Genomic DNA, 22,810 nt, shown 5'->3' with positions numbered 1-22,810 from the left:
ATTCATGTTAAATGTGTGTTTTCAGACATGTAATGACTTAAACCCTCAATACTTTGTAAACTTGACCTTTGGCTCGGTACTTGGTCTGCTCTTTTTTCCTGTACACCAAATCTCTTCCCTGAAAAAAGACAATCTACGTTGTGAGCTTGTAGATTAGCTATTTTCACAATTGTTGCCTCTTTCTTGTATATTATTTGACAATTTGACCAGTTTTTATAGTAGTTAGATTTGATGTAGAAATGGTCTTTTTTCATTTAATTTAATGTTTTTTCCCCAGGTATTAAAAATGTCTTAAAAGTCCTTAAATTTACTCTTTACTGTCATCTGGGGACCCCCTTAAAAAAGAGATTGTGTGGGGGCCCCCCCAGGATGAGAACCATTGACTTATAACACTGAGAATGTTATAGTATGGGTGTTTCAGTTCAATATGTATTTACATCACATGAGGCCATACACACCTGCATATGATGATGCTGCAGTGCTCTGCAACCGCAGGTTCTCACATACAGTATATACTGCAGACAGACATGCCCTCCAGCTTTTAGTCACAGGGATTCTGCACTGGAGGTAATCTGCTATGCTGTGTGTGTGTGTGTGTGTGTGTGTGTGTGTGTGTGTGTGTGTGTGTGTGTGTGTGTGTGTGTGTGTGTGTGTGTGTGTGTGTGTGTGTGTGTGTGTGTGTGTGTGTGTGTGTGTGTGTGTGTGTGTGTGTGTGTGTGTGTGTGTGTGTGCCTCTCCTTCCTCCCCCTCTCTCCCACCCTCTCTCCCTCTCCTCCTTTCCTTCTATGTCCCTCCAGCATCACCCCCTCTGTCTCTCGCTCACACAATTCTATACGCAAGAACACAATTCTATACGTTTGTTGGAACAATCCAACTAACATAGAGGAATGTCCTTCATCAAGGTACAGTATAATGTAAATGCCAGTGACACACTAAACACACGTGATTCATCTGGCTAACGCTATACTCCATCTTTAAAGTCACCATACTGCTGTGCATGATGAATCTTGACCAGTACACAGGACAACGTTCTAGATGGGATCAGGACAAGTTTTCCACATCACGATTTATTTGTCCGAAGGGCAACAAGGGACAATTGAAATGTCAACAGTTGCCACATTGTGTGACAAATGTATTGTCACACGGGGAGAGGAATGTTCTCCTTACCGGGCAGAGGGCATATAAGCCTGATTTAGACTTAGCTGTCCGCTGGTGTCACACACCCCAAGATAGCAGACAAGCAAGGGCTCGACCAAGACGGTAAAAAAAGAAAAGAAAGACATGCCATCTCCGGTTTAATTCCCATACCTGCGTGAAGTAGGTGGCCACCTTTTCAGGAGACCGGAAGCAGGTTGGAGTTATTTACCCCATGGACACTGAACTACCGTAAATATTGGACCCAAACGTCATAAGCCACACAATCTTCCCAAGATTTTCATACTAAAATGGCATTTTTTCAGAGAGACAAATCAGGAGAAAACCTACTTCATTATCAACCTTTCTCTGTCACAGTAACACACTCTGGCGGGATCTAGCACCAGTAAACATTACTTTTGCCTCGATTATGATTAATGAATAATTATTCGATTATGCCTCGATTTTTCGATTAACCTACATGAGCAAGATTAAGTTGGTTATTGGTTCTACTTATCAGTTTAAATATATTTTCGGTTAATTGCCCAATACCCTATACAACAAGCTCACACTTTACTTTATTTGTTTATTTAGACGGGACACCGCATATTAATGAACAATAAACCGAAAACACCATGATCTACAAGCTCACAACACGTTGCATCACAATGTGCGACATACAACCAACTAATAAATGAAGCCTCGACCACTTGAGGGCACTTGCCTATATCTTGGGGGAACATTAGCCAAAAACAGCCTACAAGCTCACTTGTGATCGGCTTGCAGATCGGCTATTTTTGTCTACATCAAAGAGATTTGGGGTAGACAGTGTAGACATAAAAAGAGGGATAGTTCACCCCCAAAATGACTTTTTTTCCTATCAATTAGTCACCCCATGGATACTTGAATTCATGGATATTTTTTTGTTGTCGCATTCCTTCACAGCCAATAATTTGATGACCGGCAGCGTTTCGGGTAGGAGACACAAAGAGTCTCCTTTGTGTCTCCTAACGGAACCGCTGCCCACAGGTCCACTGGTCATCAAATTATTGGCTTATTTGGCACCAAATGTCTGAACCTGCGGTTCCTCTCGTACTGAGCGGGATTACTATTGCAACAACACATCATCAGTATAGGGTAATAACCTGTCTCACGACAGTCCAAACCCAGCTCACGTTCCCTATTAGCGACAAAAACAAAAAAATATCCATGAATTCAAGTCTCCATGGGGTGACTAATTGATAGAAAAGAACACATTTTTTGGGTGAACTATCCCTTTAACCACTTAAACCCCCATATGGTTGTCCCTCAGGGCTCTATGCTAGTGTATTTTCTTTTTTCGCTCGACATTAATATAAATATCTTCGCCGAAAATAGCCGATCGACAAGCTCACAACGCGTTGCGTTGCAACGCGTTGTGAGCTTGTCGATCTGCTATTTTCTGTCAAGGTTTTCCCTCAGAATATGGATCCATGGGGTTCCTGGTTAAAGGTACACATTGTACAGCTGGCATTCTGCCCGCCTGGCGGAAGGAAGGAAACAGGGGTGTAGTGTGTGACCTTGTGGAGGGAGAGCCCGCCCCTCAGCCCGCCGCAATGTAGAGGGGAGGGCGGGGCTGCAGCTCAGCCGTCCAATTAGAATATGGATGTGGATGGATGATGGGTTCCTGCTGCAATGTTACCTTATCGCATGTGTGCAGTGTGCACATGTGCTGTGTCTCACACACACACACACACACACGCTCGCACACACACACACACAAAAAAAACACACACAAAGGCACGCACGCGCACACAAACACACACACACACACACACACACATGCTGTGTCTCCACTGCGGCTCCATGCGACCGCAACCTATACTGTATATATAGTCTAATCCTCAGTGTCATTTCAACTCTGAGAATGTACAAATGTATCCAGTTATTTATTTGCGTGTTTTCTTTTTTTTCATGTCATACGTAACTATGAGAGTGTACATTTGTAACCAAATGGATTTGGTTATGGTTACAGGCATTGTCCATTTGGTTACATCCATTTGGTTACATCCATTTGGTTACATCCATTTGGTTACATCCATTTGGTTACAGGCAGAACAAATATAATAGCGAAGGAGAGGACAGCTGGAGCAGCTCGGACATTTAAGCCTTTTTTTGGTCCAAGCTGCTCCAGTGTCCTCTCCTTCTTCGCTATGTCCCCTCCTGTGACCGGTGGTGTAAAGTAACTAAGTACATTTACTCAAGTACTGCACTTTTGTACAATTTAGATCAATTTTTTTTACTTTACTTGAGTATTTCCAATTTTCTATATTTTTACTTCTACTCCACTACATCTCAGAGGCATATTGTACTTTTGCTCCACGACAAGTACATTTTGATACCAATACTTTTGTACTTTTACTTAGGTAAATTTTGAATGCCGGCCTTTTACTTGTAACTTGTATTTTTGGATTGCTGAGGTGGAGCACAACACCTACAGTACCATCAGGTCCCAGTACTTACTGCACGACTTTACGACTTGCATCATCTCTCATTCAAATAGTTAAGATTGCTCTAATGTTACCTACTGTAGCACGACTCTCTTTCACTTTATCTGTGAAAGAAACGTATCCTTGAATTGAAAATGAGAGAAATCGATATCAAATCTCAGAGTCAATCAACTAACTGTGTGTCCTTGCCTGCACACAAAGGCACACACAGTGCATAGGCACGCACACGCACACACACACACACACACACACACACACACACACACACACACACACACACACACACACACACACACACACAGTCACATGTGGCAGTCCAATCACGACGGAGCTAAAAATAGACTTTATTACTGCAAATCAGTATGGCCAGTGATACAGCCCCCCGTGTGGCCTGAGGAGAACATTCTTAACGCATGGCTGAGCTCACAACCTGACAATACAAAGCAGCACAAAAGCATGTGGGGATGAATACATGCTCTGCTATGTGTGGTGGAGGAAGTACTCCGATGTTTTACTATAAGTGAAAGTAGCAATACCGCAAAGTGGAAATACTCTGTTACGAGTAAAAGTTTGACTTGAGTATAAGTACAAAAGTATTGGCATCAAAATATACTTTCAGTACCACAATAATACAATAAGTACAATTATTTTTCATATTAATTAATCTAAATCTGCAAAGTAACTAATAACTCATGCTTTAAAATAAGTGTAGTGGAGTAAATAGTACAATATTTGCCTCCTTATACCCTTATACCCTAATTTGTACTCTAAGTACAGTACTTAGTTACTTTCCACCACAGTGTGCAATAAAAACAAACATTTGATTTATGAATTGAACCCTAGCACCCCTATTCCGGGTATAACATTTGGCAAAAAATAGCAGATCTACAAGGTCACAATGATCAGCTATTTTCAGCGAAGAGATTTGGTGTAAGTATAATAATAAGGATAATTCCTTTTAACAGGTCGTTCATGAAAGTCCTTGCGGTCTTGTTTCCAATGAGAACCTGTGAGCAACTAGGGGTTAAGAGTCTTGCTCAGGGACAAATTTCATTTCATCGACACATATGCTGGCCTGGCCTGGAATCGAACCTGGGGCAACCAGGGCCTCTGGCTCCCTAGGCGGGCTCACCAACCACTCAGCTATGGCCGCCCCATATGTATGTATGTGTAGAGATATGCATGAGTGAGTTCAGGAGACACGTGTCACACCCTGAGGATACAAAGCAACACAAAAGTATATGTGAATGGATAAATGCTCTGCAATAAAGGGCATTCGGTAACTAACGTTCGATTTAGGAATTAAAGCTTGTAAAAATGCAGCCAGGTAAACTGAAATGCCAATGATGTTAGGCCCCATAAACTGGCCTCGTGGAAATCGAACTGTGGTTTTAATTCTACTTTTACCCTCTCCAACTAATGAGACAACAGCTCCGCCACACCTCTGAAAATAAAGCGGTTTTGTTTCATTTATTTAATAGTTCTCCTTTAAAACGTAAATAAGGGGTAAATGGTGCGTTTATATAGCAGCCTTTTAACCAAAGCGCTTTACAATGTGCATTAACAGTCACCCCTTCACACACAGACAGTGGAATAAACCATGCAAGGTACCAACTCATCAGGAGCAGTTAGGGGTTCAGCGTCTTGCTCAAGGACACTTGGACACTAACACAGGGGGCGCCGGCAATCGGTTTAAGAACCTTCCGATTCCCAAAGTAATGAGCCACTGACCGCGCTTTGAAGAACACCTTCAACTGAGGCGAAAGGGCCTACTCTGTGTGGAGCAAGGGCGCCGATACTGTGGGTGCCTCGGGGCTAAAGCACCCAGGAGAATGACGAGCACCCATTACAAACTCATCACAAGAAAAGAAAAAGAAAAACCTCCGACATCTAGACTTCATGGAGTACATTTTTTGTACCAAATTAACCAAATTAATCGTATTAAAGTAACACAAAAAAAAAATGGTCTCAAACCCAGACGGTCAATTGCGCATTGACCGTGCATGCACGTGCGTGTGTGCGCTGCGCACCCGGTAGCGCGGACATAAATCGGCGCCCCCTGGTGTGGAGTTTCCATGTTCTCCCCGTGTCTCCTAGGGTAGTTAATACCCTCACAAAAACATGTACAGTAGCAATCCTGGCCGCTATACCGCCTCCTCCATGACAGCCGGGGCGCCTGATGGAGGGGAAAGGAACTGGTTGGAATAACGTGTTCCTTCCACGCGCTAAGTCCTACCGGGGAAACTCCCCCCTGTTAGGTGACAAGAAGGTCAGTTGGCTCTCATGCATTGAAGGAGGCCTGAGCTCGGCCCTGGGCTCCCTAGGCTGGTGGGGGGAGTGTAGTGCCCAGGATCACTTAGAAAATTGGCACTGGGTGAAAAAAAGGGCAACAAAATCGTGGGATAAAATAAAAACATTAAAAACACGTTCAACTATTGACCACATAGCTACTGTACATAGCACTGTATTACTGTACATTCTATACTAATGGATTAAAGAAAAATAAAATCTTACGACTGAAAAGTTGTGTCAGGCCAAGTCCCAATCTCTGGATTTGTGAAACAGCGTGAAAGCCACCCACACCAGAGTTTCATAAACCATTAGGCACAATATGTAGAATTATGACGTTTAGGTATTATCATTCTAAATCTATGTTCCTGCTCTTCTAGATACAGCCAACCAGGAAGGAATTGCAGAGCAAGGCTTTAACCGTTGCTTTTATGAAATATCTGAGACCCTTAGGGTTTTATTTAAGACGCCTTTGACACAGGTATTCTATTGCTAGTTTGACCACTTCAAATATTCTTCAATCAAATACTCTGCAACAACGTGTCGCAGTGCCACGCGTTGTGAGCTTGTAGATCGGCTATTTTCGGGGGGGCTTCCATAGAAGACATGCTGCCTTGTATGGAATCCAAATGACTGAAATCAGCCGTAGTGTCTGGGAACTTTAATCCATGTATACTCATACTCGTACAACAGTGTCGCGTGCCAAAGATAATCACGCTTCAAGCTCATAGTATGTAATGTATTAAGTGTGAGCTTTTGTGCATTCCAGTCATTATGGGTTTTGAAAAACAGCTGTTACATTATGTGCACGTTAAATCCGGGCAGCCACGTACATACACTTTGCCAAGGCGGAGCTTATACATGCATTATAGCATAAATTCTGAGCACTGTAAATTGAATAAAGAAAATGCCATGAATTCAGCATTCTTTCTCATGGGAGGTTTGTTGAATGTCATATTGAAACAGAGTTACTGGGCGATACATCCTAGTTTCATCCTAACAGTTAGGATGGTTAGGATGGCTAATGCAGTGGACAAATGTCACATAATGTGCAATTGTACAATGACAATAAATACCCTGATGAACCCCTGATGTACACAGCACAAAGGCAAATGCCACAGATGCCCCCCCCCCCCCCCCCAACATACACATACACACACTCCAGAGAGAGAGAGAGAGAGAGAGAGAGAGAGAGAGAGAGAGAGAGAGAGAGAGAGAGAGAGAGAGAGAGAGAGAGAGAGAGAGAGAGAGAAAGGTTTGTTGGATGGTTTGTTCAGTGTTCCTGACATGCATGGATTCCTGTATGTTAAGAAACCCATAGTTATCTCTCTAACAGAAGCTCTGTTAAAGGGCGTCCGTAGCAGATGTCAAACCGCTAAATAATAATAACATGAGGACGCACGCAGTTGTGTGACAAATACAGTCCAGAGGGAGCAGTGGTGGAAAGTAAATAAGTACATTTACTCAAGTACTGTACTTAAGTAAAGTTTTTATGTATTTTTACTCTACTGGAGTATTTCCAATTTTCTATATTTTTACTTGTACTCCACTACATCTCAGAGGCAAATATTGTACTTTTACTCCACTAGAATTGTTTGACAACTTTAGTTACAAGTTATTTTGTGGATTTTTATTATTATTACAAAACACACATTTACCACTTCAGCCATATACTTTCTACAAGCTCATGAGCTTGTAGATGTGCTATTACCTTGTGAAACGGGAAATTCTGCATAATGCGTACTTTCTACTTTTGTTACTTTAAGTACATTTTGATGCCAACACTATTGTACTTTCTTTCATTTGTACATTTTGAATTCCGTACTTTTACTTGTAACAGAGTATTTCTACATTGCAGTATTGATACTTTTACTTGAGTTTACCACTGAGAGGGAGTACAGTACGTGATGCTGTGAGATGTTTTGCGTTTTTCCAGGGGGAAAAAAAACAACAAAAAACGTTGGCCATGCGCTATAAAAGACGAGACATTCTGAAAGATTACAGTTTTCAAACACTTCAAACAAAACCGTGTCCAACAGATTGTGTGTCATTCTGACAAAGAATGCAGCCATGAAATTGTTCCCTGTTTCTTACAGTACACAAACTCGCTTTTTTTCCTCCATTCCCACGCTCATTTCAACACCACGGTACATGTTTATGCTACCGTAAATTTAAGACCCAGCTCGTCCCAAATGATGTCTTCTAAAACAAAACAACTTACCACTCAAGCCCTATTTTATAAACAAATAGCTGATCTACAAGCTCACATCTTGACATGATGTGAGCTTGCAGATTGGCTATTTGCTCTATTCATGAACATTTTAGAAAGTATTTGAATATTATTTTTTTGAGTGAAAAATTGGTTCTGTGAGAGTGTCACGATGCCCCAAAAATCAACAACAGAAAACTACAACAAAAAACTAGCAAATATGTATGGAACAATGCGGCAGGAGTATGGAGGCATGTGAGTTGTTGTTGAGGAGAAGGTAAGACATCCGCACACTGGATTAAAGCTCCCAATACTTATTGTATTAATGGCGCAACACTTCAACCTTAGGTCCTCATCAGGCAAATCATTTGCCTGATCATTTGCCTGATGGAGACCTATAAAGTCGAAAGGTTGCGCCATTAATAAAATGAGTCTTGGGAGCTTTAAAACAGTGTGCGGATGTTTTACCTTGATTCCTGCCTTGATGTCCAGCACCTGGCCTAAAGACAGGTGCAAGATGTGAACACAATCTTCTCTGTGATATATGAGTTGTTGTTACCTGTATTTCCCCGCGTTGACACTATCAGTCTGTGTGGCACGCGAGGTGACACCTTCAGGGCTGCTCGAATCTGGTAGAACCTGAAAGAGGGGTAGAGAGTGCCATCAGTAAAACAGTCAGGGTTCCAGTAGTCAGTGGTGGAAAGTAATGTGCTATATCTATCTAAAAGCAAGTCCACACCAATGCAACTACTTGCAAACATTTTCCCCATTATTCCCCAAAAGGGAATTGTCCAGACCGCTGCAATTTCCGGCAACTGGTTGCAAGTTGCGACTAGTTGCATTGCTTTGGACTGGCCTTAAAGCACATTGAATATAAACTATTGTTCTTTCATGAATAAGATGTTTAAAATTACCAGCAATGATGCGGGTTGTTGAACTGTCAACAGTGCACCTCTGAGCTAATTTTTTAATATTCATTCAAAACATACAGTAGGCCTACATTAACACATTATGTATTATTATGAGTGATATTTTTTGGGTTAAAAAAGTTAGCTCTATAATCTGACAGTAACCATAATATCTATACAGTGTTTTTTTCAGTAACAGGGGTCTCTCCATCTCTTTAACTCTTTAATAAACAGAAAATGCAAAAAAATTGGGGGGGGACGGGGTTGCCAGTTTCATGGCCAATCAGGAGAGTGTACACATTTATCAGCTTCACTGTAGTTACAGTTCTAATTGTGTCTGCTCACTTCTTTGTGTCATCACTTCCAATTTCACTTGCTTATCCTGCATACTGTATGCACACTCTCTCCTGATTGGACAAACATGGCATCCCGACCTGAGAATGTATTTTCTGTTTATTAAAGAGCTACATATTTCTTGCTTTAACAAGAAATATCACCTACTGCACCTTTAAGCAGAACATCTGAGCACTGCTTCCCCCCACTACTAGAAAGTACCAAGATGTTCTCTTCATTGGTTAAGACTTGGAGTTCGTACAGCAGGCATGTTAAACAACATTTGTACAAAATGTAGCTAAATAATTAACGCGGGGGAAAAAATGAATGTAATGAATTATGAATCTGACATAATAACGCACCTCAAGTCAACTGTGCTGTGTGTGTGTGTGTGTGTGTGTGTGTGTGTGTGTGTGTGTGTGTGTGTGTGAAAAAGAACTGAAGAAGAGAGTGCACCTGGAAATCGAATTCATCATTCAAAAAAACGAATTCATCATAATTAAAAGAGATAAATGAGGTTTACAAACGTTTTTCAAGTTGTCTTTAATCATTGTTTTGCCCGGTGTGATGTCCCTATTTATATGACATGTCACACAGCGGGCATGGGAAGCGGAGCAAACATGGCTTTCAAAATTAGGTCATTTTTTACAGCGCAGTTGAACTGGGGCACAGTGTGAACGTCTGTTTGAGTCTCTGGGGGCAAGATGGCAATCTGAGAGGATAAAGTGTGTGACTGACAGCCAGTGGTGGATGAAGTACTCTGATTTAGTTTTTATTTAGGTAAAAAGTAGCAATACAATTGAATAGCTGAAGGTTGAATAGCGGAGAAGGTTGGTGTTTCCAGAGCAGAGGTTGCAGGGTTGTGGAGGTTTGTGGTTTGAGGCAGCTGTTCCGGTAGGAGACACAAAGGAGACTCTTTTGTGTCTCCTACCGGAACCGCTGCCGGTCATCAAATTATTGGCTTATATGCGACAAGAACTAAAAAATATCCATACATTCAAGTCTCCATGGGGTGACTAATCGATAGAAAAAAGGTCATTTTGGGGGTGAACTATCCCTTTAAGGTAGAAAGGAGCATTACCATTGATGGGTTAAGAGGGAGATTTTGTATTCTGTCCCGGAGGAGATGGGGACAGAAGAGATAGGTGTGAGGTGCTCGTATTTGTGCACTCTCATCAGGATCCTAGCAGCGCTGTAATGGATGTCCTGAAGCGTTTGAAGGCTCTTACTAGGGATCCTGATGAGAAGTGCATCGCAGTAGTAATGAGGTACCTCAAAAGGTACCTCAAAATTACTTTTTAAGTTACTTTCCACCTCCGGACGGAAAACAGAAGAGAAAATGCTTTGAAGGTCAAACAAATGAATCACAGGAGTGTTTTTGTATGGTTATAAATTGAAATAGATAGTGTTTTGGTGGTTATAAATTGAAATAGATAGTGTTTTGAATTGAAATGAAATATAGTGTTTTTTTGGTGGTTATGAATTGAAATAGCAAATGGCAGCTCACAGCCCGATGATTGGTGTGTGTGCAACGAACAAAACCCCCTGTTACTATCAGACACATCGCAGGCTTGATATTTCATTATATCTATGCCTCTACTTTATAATAAGATATTTATCTTTTGATAAATTTGTCAAAGCAGCAAACTCGTTTCGCTGTGCCAAGTTAACTCATTGTTGATCTTGCTGCTAGATAAAACAAGAGAGGCGAGGTTGAGAGGGTTTGGACATGTGAAGAGGAGGGATTATAGGGGTACATTGGGAGAAGGATGCTGAAGATGGAACTGCCAGGTAAGAGAGGAGCAGAGGGAGGCCAAAGAGGAGGTTTATGGATGCGGTGAGAGAGAGGACATGCAGGTGGCTGGAGTGACCGAGGAAAACAGAAGAAGGAAAGCAGATGGAAACACACGATCTGCTGTGACGACCCTGGCGGCAGAAGACAAAGTCAAAGTTTATGTATTATTATTATTAACCCATTAAAACCGGGAACGCATCTATGTAACCACTTAAACCATTATTTTATACTTTGGCAGCAGATCTACAAGCTCATAGTGCGGCACCGAGTGCCGCGCTATGAGCTTGTAGATCTGCTATTTTTGAAAAATCTTGAACATTCGTGCAAATCTTTGAATATGCATATTTTTAAAGCAAACATTTTGAAGACAAATCTTTGCCTCTGGGGGTCCCTGGAACAAAACATTTGCAGATGGGGGTCCGTGGCCAAATAGTAAATACATATAATTTTGGGTGGTCCTTGACATGAAAAGGTTTGAGAACCACTGACAAGATAAGCTTTTGAGAGAACCTTTAGGATTAAGAAGACATTTTTGTAGAATCGGAACCTCAGGTCTTAATGGGTTCATTAATTCCAAAATAGTGAAAATAATCAATCTACAAGCTCATAACGCATCACGATGCAGCTCGTTGTGATCATGTAGACAGGCTACTTTTTGCAATCACATTTCAGTCATCGTACAATGCACGCGAACACAGAACTGGTGAGGTGACTGATGGGAGCTTTGGGTTTGCTTGAGTTTTTGACACTCGGCTCCCAACTAATTAAATTGAGTCCTTGTGCAGCTGCCATCCAAATGTGAGTATCAGAAGCAATCTGGGTCTTCGCCGCTCCAACTCCGTTTCCATTACAGGAAACTGAAAAGCCTGCAGTGGCCTTATCGCCATCGCCCGCTTTACAAATCAAATGCGGTCTTAATCAAGAGTTTAACCCTTTAAATCTGTGAAAGCATCAGTGTCCTTTTTAGATTTTAACCACTTGAACCATCATTTTATACTTTGGCTATTCAGAAATAGCAGATATACAAGCTCATTAGCGTGTCACTTCGTGCCACGCTATGAGCTTGTAGATCTGCTATTTGTGAAACTTTGTGCACATCTTTGAATATATATATTTTAAAGCATTAAACATTTGAACTCAAATCTTTGATTTGGGGGGTCTCTGGAACAAAATATTGAGATGGAGGTCCGCAGCTAAATGCATATAATTTTGGGGATCCTTTTTGAGCACCACTGATATAGCAACAAACGTTTACTGTTGGGATATACTGTAGAAAGCCTTCTTTTATTCGGCCTCATGTCTTAATGGGTTAAATGCAATCAGTCTTCTAAGGTCTCTTTACAATTTGTACAACTGCATATTTTTCCCCCGTCTGCTAGAGACTGATTTTAGACATTCGATTTCACTCTTCCATTAAAGGAAGTAAGCTTCCTGACAAGGGGTCCGGTGAAACAACTAATCAAACCAATCAATTTAATTGATTATGTAAAATTATTGATTTTTCAGTGTTTTTGCACGACATTGTTGTGCAGCGAAGTGTAAAATAACGCTTAAGTTAATCGATTCAATGCTATATCAAACTTATGTCAAAAATAATATTAAAAGAACATGCTTCTCAATTATCTGATTCATCGAAAAAGTAATCGAATAGGATAATTGCTAAGAAAACAATGGATAGCTGCAGCCCTACCCTTTTACACACACACACACACACACACACACACACACACACACACACACACACACACACACACACACACACACACACCATGCACACTCTCACATGACACGTTGCATATCAGGACTGCACACACAAACATAAATTATGTAAAGGTGCATACTATACATGTAAATAGATATTTATACACACACACACACACACACACACACACACACACACACACACACACACACACACACACACACACACACACACACACACACACACACACACACACACACACACAATTTAGGCATTTGGCAGATGCTCTTAATCCAGAGCGATTTACAGTAAGCAAGGTAAACACAAGGTAATACATCAAATGCATAGAAATAGTCATCTATAGGATCATAGGTAAACCAAGAACCTATCATCAGTCTAAACAGTATAATATCCAAAAATAAATAATCTGTGCATTGAAACTATATAGGATGCCAGGTCAACAAATGAACCTGGCATCTGTCTACATTCAACATGCTATCTAAATTATATTTGAACCTTTGCATAAGCCTGCAAGGTCGTCAAGGCTAGGGCTATAGGTGGAGTCTGAAGAGGTGAGTCTTCATTCGGATTACGGCATAATGTGGGAGTGAGTCTGCAGTTCTAACAGCAATGGGGAGTTCATTCCACAGTTCGGGAGCCAGAAGGGAGAAGATTCTTGAACAGAATATAATCGCTAAGAAAATAACCGACAGTTGCCGCTCCGGTCCAGTACTTTTTTAAGCATTTTGCATCATAACTGTATCTCCCCTGTTCCGCTGGTTCAAGATGGCAGCCGGTAGAAAACAAATATATTAGAGCACTCAGCTGGAGGGATTAGCAGGATAAGGCTTTAGGCCACCGTCCCATTTGGAGAGGGAAAATCATTTGAGTAAAGCTGGCATTTCAGCGGGCCACAGGCCGGCCACCCAGATGCCACTTTATAATCTCCCCACAGACTCAGTGTAGAGGCAGGAACACGACCCTATTTCACGTCATAAAATATAATAATGCACTCCCATCACTGCAGGTTATTATAGTACAGGGCAACCCAGCAGTTGTTGATACATTATTTTCATCACAATATATATTGAAGTCCTAGTCCATTGCTGGTTTAACGGGAATAGGCAGTTGTCTGTCTGTCTGTCTGGTTTAACGGGAATTGGCAGTTGTCTGTCTGTCTGTCTGTCTGTCTGTCTCTCTCTCTCTCTCTCATTACCCCCCCCCCCCTTTTTTTCTCAGAAAAATGCTGATAGACACACAAAGCTGAATACACACATCACTTGTCAGTGGGTGCTAGGTTAAGATACGATCAGGAAGAAGAATAGAACCCACACACTCACATGCTCCAATAAACACTAATGACAATGTTTCTTCGTCAGACATACCCCTTTTTTCTCCCAATCTAGTCGTTATGCCAATTAATTTCTCCTCACACATTTCTGTGTTGCCTCTGCTGTTGTACCCTCCTGGCTCACCTGCCAGTGAGGAGCCCCCAGCAGGAGGGCATCGTGCCTCCGTCCAACACCCCCACTAAAAAGGCACCTACCCCGGCCCGTAAGAGCGAGTGCAGCCTCCCTCCCCTGAACACGGCCAATTATATAGAGCTTCTCAAAGTGGGGTCCAGGGACCCTCAGGGTTATTTGAGGGTGTTCCAAATGGACCCTTACAGGTCTGTAACTCTGAGAGGGTGCAAATGCATGGTTTGGTTGCATTTCTACCCTCTCAGAGTTATAGGGGTCCTTGACATTAAGCCATTAAGACCTGGAACTGTGTCATTTTTAGAGTTGAGCTAAAAAGCATTAGTTTACACTTTGGGCTATTCAAAAATAGCAGATATACAAGCTCATACGAGCTTGTAGATCTGCTATTTTTTTTAAATCGTGAAAATGTGTGCAAATCTTTCAATATATATTTTTTTAAAGCGAACATTTTTAACTCAAATCTTGTTTCTGGGGGTCCCTGGAACAACATATTTTGATGGGGGTCAGCGGCCAAATACATATAATTTTGGGGGTCCTTGACATGAAAAAGATTGAGCACCACTGATATAGAAACATACGTTTTTCAGAATACCGTTGAGATTTAGGAGACATATACAATCGGCTTCAGGTCTTAATGGGTTCAAAGGTTCGAGAACCTCTGCTATAGACGCGATGAATCGTAGAATCCTCAATCCTGCAACCTCCCACTCCGCCTCCAGTCTTTTCATCAGTGTCGTTTCCAAGCCGTACAGCACGGCTGGTCTCACTACCGTCTTTATACATCTTCCCTCTACCTCTTACTGGAACTCTTCTGTCGCAAATCACTCCTGACACTTTCCTCCATCCGTTCCGCCCTGCCTGCACTCTCCTCTTCACCTCTCTTCCACGCTCCCCCCATTTGACCCCAGATCCAGACAATAGAAGCATCTTTAGAAATCATAATTTCAGACCACCTAGGAATGTGGTTCAAATCTAATTCTCAAAAGTCTGTGTGCATGTGTTTGTTTTTGCCGTTCACCCTCGATAAATGTATAAAAATAGGGCTATATTTTGATTTGGGCTGCCAGTCTGAACACAGCCTTTGTGCAGCAGTGGGAAAAGTACTCAATTTCTTTGCTCAAGTAAAAGTATCAATACTGCAATGTAGAAATACTCTGTTACAAGTAAAAAATAAAAAAAAATACTTTGTAAAAGTACAAAAGTTTTGGTATCGAAATGTACTTACAATACCAAAAGTAGAAAGTACTCATTGTGCAGAATGTCCCATGGCCATTTCACACGTTTTCAAATGTATAAACATCTTTTGAAAATAGCAGATCTACAAGCTCATAATGCGACGCATTATGAGCTTGTAGATCGGCTATTTTCAAATGGCTGAAATGTATATGGCTGAAGTGGTTAATGTAAGTTTTGTAATAATAATCTAAATCTACAAAGTAACTAGTAACTAAAGTTTTCAAATAATTGTAGTGGAGTAAAAGTACAATATTTGCCTATGAAATGTAGTGGAGTAGAAGTAAAAGTGCTGAAATACTCCAGTTAAGTAAAAATACCTCAAAGTTGTATTTAGGTACAGTACTTGAATAAATGTAGTTAGTTACTTTACACCACCACTGCAAACTCATAATGCAGTGTTTAGTGCGTGGCGAAGCAGCACTATGCAGGCTTGTTTTGCTTGTGTGCATGTCAGCTCCTTTGCTGAAGGTTAAGGCCTATATACATCTACTTTGGCCCAAAGGCAATACTTCAGCTCTAAGTATAAAAGTGCTTCCCGACAACGACGTTAGTGTAACTAAGAGACAATGAGAAGTGTTTTGGGTGCACAGATTATCAACTAAAAGTACATACATCTTCTACACCCTTCATGAGTTGCACTTTCATTTCTCCAGGCGTTTGCCGGTTGTTCAGAATGCTCATGCTGTGTCTGTTTATGGCCCGAGGTTGTTCTGCTTCGTGATCTCATGTACGCACTAACCTCACATCCCAGGCGTGCTTTTCTAAGAAAGAAAGTCTGGGGAATGATGAGGTGAAAAGTGAATTGAATTAGAGCTGCAAAGTATTAAGTGCTTACTTTTTCGATCAATCAAGAATCACCTTTACTAGGGGCATAATTACGAATCGACAAACAAATTCAGATTGATTTTTTTTTATAATAAACTAAATGTATTAGTTTGAACCACTTAAGCCCTTTTTAATACTTCATCGTACAACAGTGCCGCACAAAAAGAACAAAGATAGATTTGCTTTTTATAATGAAAACAAAAAGCTAAAACGAAAAACATTGATTACGGTAAATTGATTAGTTCAATCAACTGTTTCATCTCTAAATTGAATGGAGCTGACACTATTGGCCGGAGCCCACACTCCTGCCAATACAGGCAGTCCCACACATCAATAGTGTCCATGTGAAACTACTACTCAATGAAATGACTGCAGTAAGTAAGTAAATTGTAATTGTTCAATCTAATTTTGCTTCCCACCCAGTCGGAAGAATGCATACAGACACCGGTCCTCATACTCTCACCAGTGAGTCACCACTCAATCAGAGTTTAGCCACGACCCAGCGACTGAGCTGCTCGCTCATTAAATCTACTGTTCCCAATGAGAGTTTCTCCAGACCCCTGTTTGGAGTCGAGTTAGATTGGAGGACTGGCCATGGCGAGACTACACATGTATGCTACCTGTAATTGGTCTATTTTTTAGGTGACATACATACATACAGTACATACATGCTGTACGTGTACGTACATACATACATACTGTACAGTACAGACATACGCACCGTATAGACGCACGCACGCACACATAATGCTTTGAGACAAAACCCTGAAAGCCTACAGCCAAAACATATGAATTGATTTGACCTGAGCAGAGGTAAAAATGCATGCTTACCCCCTTTGAAACAGATCCACATTGTGAAACTTGTGCAGCTCCAGAGAAAACTCCAGTGTTCCCTGTACTTCAGACATGATATAATCCGGCTCATCACCTGTCAAGAGGAGAAGAAAACAAATCAATATGACACTGGGGGGGGGGGGGGCTTGCACATCAGATTGCAAAGTGAATTAGGGAACATGACATTTCAGAAACTAGCCTGTCATTTTGTTTTTGTTTAGTTTTTCCTGTTGAGACACTGTGACTCAGACAACACAGAGGTGTTTAAATCTGATTAAATGTGGACAACAGACAGGCATCCTTGGTCTGAATATGGCTAATATTAACCCATTACATTACATTACATTACAGTCATTTAGCAGACGCTTTTATCCAAAGCGACTTACAATAAGTGTATTCAACATAGGTAGGGAACGAAAACTACTAATCACCAGAAGTTTTAAGTGCATTTCCTGCAAAAACAAGCAACCAAGAGTATACCTAGCGCTAAGGTAAAAGTGCAATATATCAGCTACCTACTTTCTTAAACAGATGAGACAAAAATGGCAAAATCAAATGAGCACGAGCTAAAACAAATAAGTGTATCGACTAAACAAGACCATTAAGGGCTTTGCATCTGTGTCAATTTTTGATTTGAGCTAAAAAGCATTATTTTACACTTTGGCTATTAAAAAATAGCAGATATACAAGCTCATAGCGCGGCACCGAGTGCCGCGCTATGAGCTTGTAGATCTGCTATTTTTGAAAAATCGTGAAAATGTGTGCAAATCTTTGAATATATATATTTTTTAAAGCAAACATTTTTGACTCAAATCTTTGCTTCTGGGGGTCCCTGGAACAACATATTTTGAGATGGGAGTCGGCGGCCAAATACATATCATTTTGGGGGTCCTTGACATGAAAAAGTTTGAGCACCACTGATATAGAAACATACGTTTTTCAGAAAAAAAATAGGATTTAGTAGACATTTGTAGAATCGGCTTCAGGTCTTAATGGGTTAAAGCATAGCTTTGCAGGTGTACAGTTGAGCAGTGCACCCCTTTTGCCAAGGATTGATTAATACACTTTGCCGTGTGACACCACCACGCAACAAAGTATGAATCAAGCCTTTGAATCAAGCCGTGGTCCAGAAATAGTGAAATGCTCAGCTCCTTGGGCACAGTGCAGCAGCATAGTGACAGTGATAAACAACATCAGAAAAAGGAAAAAGCAAACATCTATACAATGACATTACACACACACACACACACACACGCACACGCACACGCACACGCACACGCACACGCACACGCACACGCACACGCACACGCACACACACACACACACACAAACACAAACGGATCCTTGATAGAAAATGAGAGCAATCAATATCAGTTCTCATAGACACATCAACTGGGTCCTTGACTGCACACACACGCATACACACACGCATACGCACACAGTGAATATGTAAGCGTGCACGTACTTACACAGCACACACACACACACACACACAATAGCAGCGAGTGTATTAGTAGCAGCAAAAGAGCCAAAGTGACTACTCCACATCTAACTGTATTCTTGTCAGCATGTCGAATGCTGTAAAAGTCAAAGTGACCTGTACTGTGCGTCATTGTTTTTTTTTTGGGGGGGGGCTTTCGGGTCCCGGGGGATTGGTTTGTGTTGGAGTGGGGAGTGTGGGTGGGGGGGGGGGGGGTATTAGCGTTTCTCAAGCGTTAATTTAGTTAGCTCACTCAGGCTCATTACAGTAGGCATGAGTCATCTGTCTTAATCCGAGCTTCTCAGGAAGTTGCTCCTGCATGACATGTACAGTACTAGGTATGTTTGCAATATGATGTGTGTGTGCTGATCAGGGATCAGTTTGTCAGTGGCTACAAACTGTAGTCCAGCGGTTCAAAACCTGTGGTACGGGCCCAAAGAGCGCCAAAGAGCCAAAGATCATAACTTACTTTCATCCAGCGTCTCCAAAATAGCCAAAATAACCGATTCACAAGCTCACAAGAAGCTGTGTGAGCTTGTAGATCATCTATTTTCGCTATTCTGTTTTGCTAAAACACAAGTGTGTGCATGTGTGGGGGGGTGTCTCAACTTTAGTCAGATGTAAGAAAGGGTCTATCCTGTCACTATTAAATTACCCTGTGAACAGAGCTCAGTCATTCTTTGGGTGCTTTGTGAACAGCAGAGACCCGTGTCAACATGGGGACCTTTCATCCTAATGTGTTAATGAGATGAAGGGAGACGTGCGTAAAAATAGATCTCACCATTGAAATGGGATCTGTCAAGATAAAGGTGTTAATGGCGTCTCTCAGATCTCTCATCTGAAGAGCTTAATTCACAGAGCTACGTTGGAAGTGTTTCTCTTGTCACAGCTAGTTCATTTCGGTGTTGCTTCACACGATCACACCTCCGCACGATTACGTCAAGCCCAACATTAAATGACTTCCCGATCGTTAACGGCCGTGAAATTATGAATAGCTTTCATTCATAAATCACTTCTGTTCTCAAAGACACGGGCGCATTTGAGTACCAAATAACAGTAATTATAATACAATAATTGCTCTTTGCGCTTTAACCCCTTAATCCCTCTATCCCTCTTCTCAAAGTGGGGTACGGGGACCCCCAGGGGTCCTTGAGGGAGTTCCAGGGGGTACCCAGCAAAAAGATGGACAGTTAGGAACCAAATGGGTCTGTAACTCAGAGAGTGTACAAATGGAACCAAATGGACCCTAACGGGTCCATTTGGTTCCATTTGTACACTCTCAGAGTTAAATTAACATTGATTTTACAATATAAATTTGGGTCCCAGAGATAGAAATGCCGTTAAATGGGGGTCCATAGCCTAATGCATGTCAAACTGGGGGTCCTTGAGATTAAAATGGTTGAGAATCACTGCTAGAGCCATAAAAATCTTCTTTTATGGGGGTCCCTGGCATATATTTTCAAATGGGAGTGTAGGGGTCCTTGACATAAAAAAAGTTTGAGAACCACTGCCTTAGTTGGCTCTGTACTTTGTCTGCTCTTGTTTCCTTCTACACCAAATCTCTTTGCCAGAAATAGCAAGATATACAAGCTCACATCGCATTGCGACCTGTTGTAGGTTTGTAGATTGGCTATTTATGACGAAAGTTCCCCCAGAACGTGGCGTTCAAGTACCATCCTAATTTATAGGAAAATGATAGCTTTGTTAAACGTTAAAGAAATGCAGCAATTGCATTTATCTTCGACTCCAATGCAGGCATCCATGCACAGCCAGGATCCAGGTTTGGGCCAGCAACCACTTTTCTGGGTTTAAATAATAATAATGCTGATTCAGGTCAACCCCAGTCAGTATAGAAAGGCATGCTGTGCAGCTACATAGCTCGCTATAGCCCTCTCACAGCGCACGCAGTGCACTGTATGTCGACCTCAAGTTTCTAATTTGCTTCTGTTCCTAATTAGCTGGCTGTTACATGTCATTAAAAAGTAATTATTACAAAAGCGTTTGCTGTGTCAGATTACTATTTATAATGCAGAGCGCTTTAGTGAATGATGTGGGGTTTTCACCAGAGGACAAGAGATGGTCACGTCAACTAAAGCCAGTGATTAGAGTTAGGCAGTTTCTTGTGAAGCCAACTGGTAAATGGTGCATTAACTGCATTTATATAGCATCTTTATCCAAAGCACTTCACAATGTGCATTCCATTCACACATTCACACACCGATGGCGGAGGAAACCATGCAAGGCACCAACCTGCTCATCGGGAGCCGGTTCAGGGGTCTTGCTCAAGGGCACTTCTGACCGCTTTTTTGGATGACTACGGATGGAAAGTAGAATCTGTATGTATTACAATACACCTGTCTTGTGTCCATTAACCCATTAAGACCTGTGGCTAATTCAACACGAAGTGACGCACTATGAGCTTGTAGATCTGCTATTTTTTAATAGCCAAGGTATAAAATAATGGTTAAAGTGGTTAAAATCTAAAGTCACACAGATGCTTTCCTGATTTTAATGGGCTAGAAATAAAGTAAAGTAACACCGGGGGTAGCAGGGATCCAACCGGGAACCTTCCGATTCCCAAGCGGCCGCTCTGCCTCCTGAGCCACTGCCGCTCCGACAAGGGGGCGAGAAGTAAACTCAAGTGGGGACGCTGTTTTATATCTCTAACAACTGATGCTGAGGTGTTATTGTACGATTGAGTGTCACTGTGCCCTGACTAGAAGGTACAGGACACTGTAAAATCCAGAGTGTTAATTTAAAGCCGTAACTTTCCTCTTCTACCCCAGATTTGAACCTGGTTTACTGCACAAGTGCTGACATTTTTACCATTGAGCCAATAGAGCCTGCCTGCTTGCTCAGGGGATAAATTGAATATTGACCTTTAGGTCAAACTTCGTGTCATATCCTGTGTCTAGGTGAGACATGACCTTTGACACGATCTAAATGTCTCAATAGAAGAGCAGGGAGACAAAATACAACCACCCCAATTGTATAAGTTATATTGTATTAACATACTGTCAATACGGAATGGACAAAATTACATTTTAGAGTGTACAAATGTAACCAAATGGACCACTTTAACTCTGAGAGTGTACAAATGTAACCAAATGCACCACTTTAACTCTGAGAGTGTACAAATGTAACCAAATGGACCGCTTTAACTCTGAGAGTGTACAAATGTAACCAAATGGACCTGCAAGGGTCACAAACACAAAGGATTTTATTGTGCATCTCAGAGCACCGGATATTAAGCTCAGGCATCATTCTAATCATTAACAACCAATTTCCTGCATCCTTCACCATCAGTGGAAACAAAAACATGCCAGGTCGAACCATACTGTATGTCTTACACAACACAACGTCATTCTTCTGAAGCAAATCACACGGTGAGAAATAATGGAAATCATGCGAGTCAGTGACACTCATGCCAAGTTTCGATGACGTTTATCTGCTGTGACAAGGAGGCAAAAGCTATTTTCGTCAAAAAAAGGATTCTGATTTCGAGGGAAAGGTAGTCTAACACGTGTCCAATTATTTCTCTACATGAAACCCACCGTACCGACACTGATATGATGGCATAATAATGAATCTAGCATTTTGTTAAAAGCCTCCACGAGGCTGTATGCATTTATTAAAGGCTTTCCAATGTGACTACAAATCCTGTCGAAGGCAGATCATGACGGCAGCAAAAATGTTAGATGACTTCCCGTCTGTTCGATTGTGGAAATCTTTTATATCTGATTGCTGCCACTTTTAGATAAGCTGAGATACCGTATCAGTGGGAGAAATCATTGGACCTTCTGGAAATAAAACGTAATGTGGTATTAAGATAAATGGTTGATCTGAAAGGTCGTTATTGTCGATATTATGGTTTGTTTGTCTATTGTCCAATATTAGTATTGTTGAATGCTGCAAATAAGCCTGTGCAACTTTCTGTACATACCCCTATGGACCAAATATGCAAATGTTGTGTTCAAGATCTGTGCTGTATGCGCATATAAAAATGTATTTTAAAATATGTTCTATCATAAGAAAAACAGTTTTTTTGTGATGTGGTTCTTCCTTGGACTCCTACGGTTTTGTATTGGTGTACGT

General features: G+C 41.4%; 1 protein-coding gene across 1 annotated transcript in view; it reads right to left on the bottom strand.

Annotated features, from left to right (window-relative positions):
• The window catches only part of fam135b (family with sequence similarity 135 member B), a gene marked incomplete at both ends in the record, with an annotated part of 61,776 nt that extends 44,467 nt beyond the window's left edge, over positions 1-17,309 (bottom strand). The window contains 2 exons of the mRNA XM_084080424.1: positions 8,681-8,760; positions 17,233-17,309. Coding sequence (XP_083936550.1) covers positions 8,681-8,760; positions 17,233-17,309 — 157 coding nt within the window. The remainder of the gene's footprint in view (positions 1-8,680; positions 8,761-17,232) is intronic.
• Between the last annotated feature and the right edge of the window lie 5,501 nt (positions 17,310-22,810).

The sequence above is a fragment of the Gymnoscopelus microlampas genome (genome assembly GCF_963454915.1).
Source record: "Gymnoscopelus microlampas genome assembly, chromosome: 15".
NCBI classification, from domain to species: Eukaryota; Metazoa; Chordata; class Actinopteri; order Myctophiformes; family Myctophidae; genus Gymnoscopelus; species Gymnoscopelus microlampas.
Note: the sequence above shows the minus strand (reverse complement) of the source record. Positions and strands in the feature narration are given on the sequence as shown.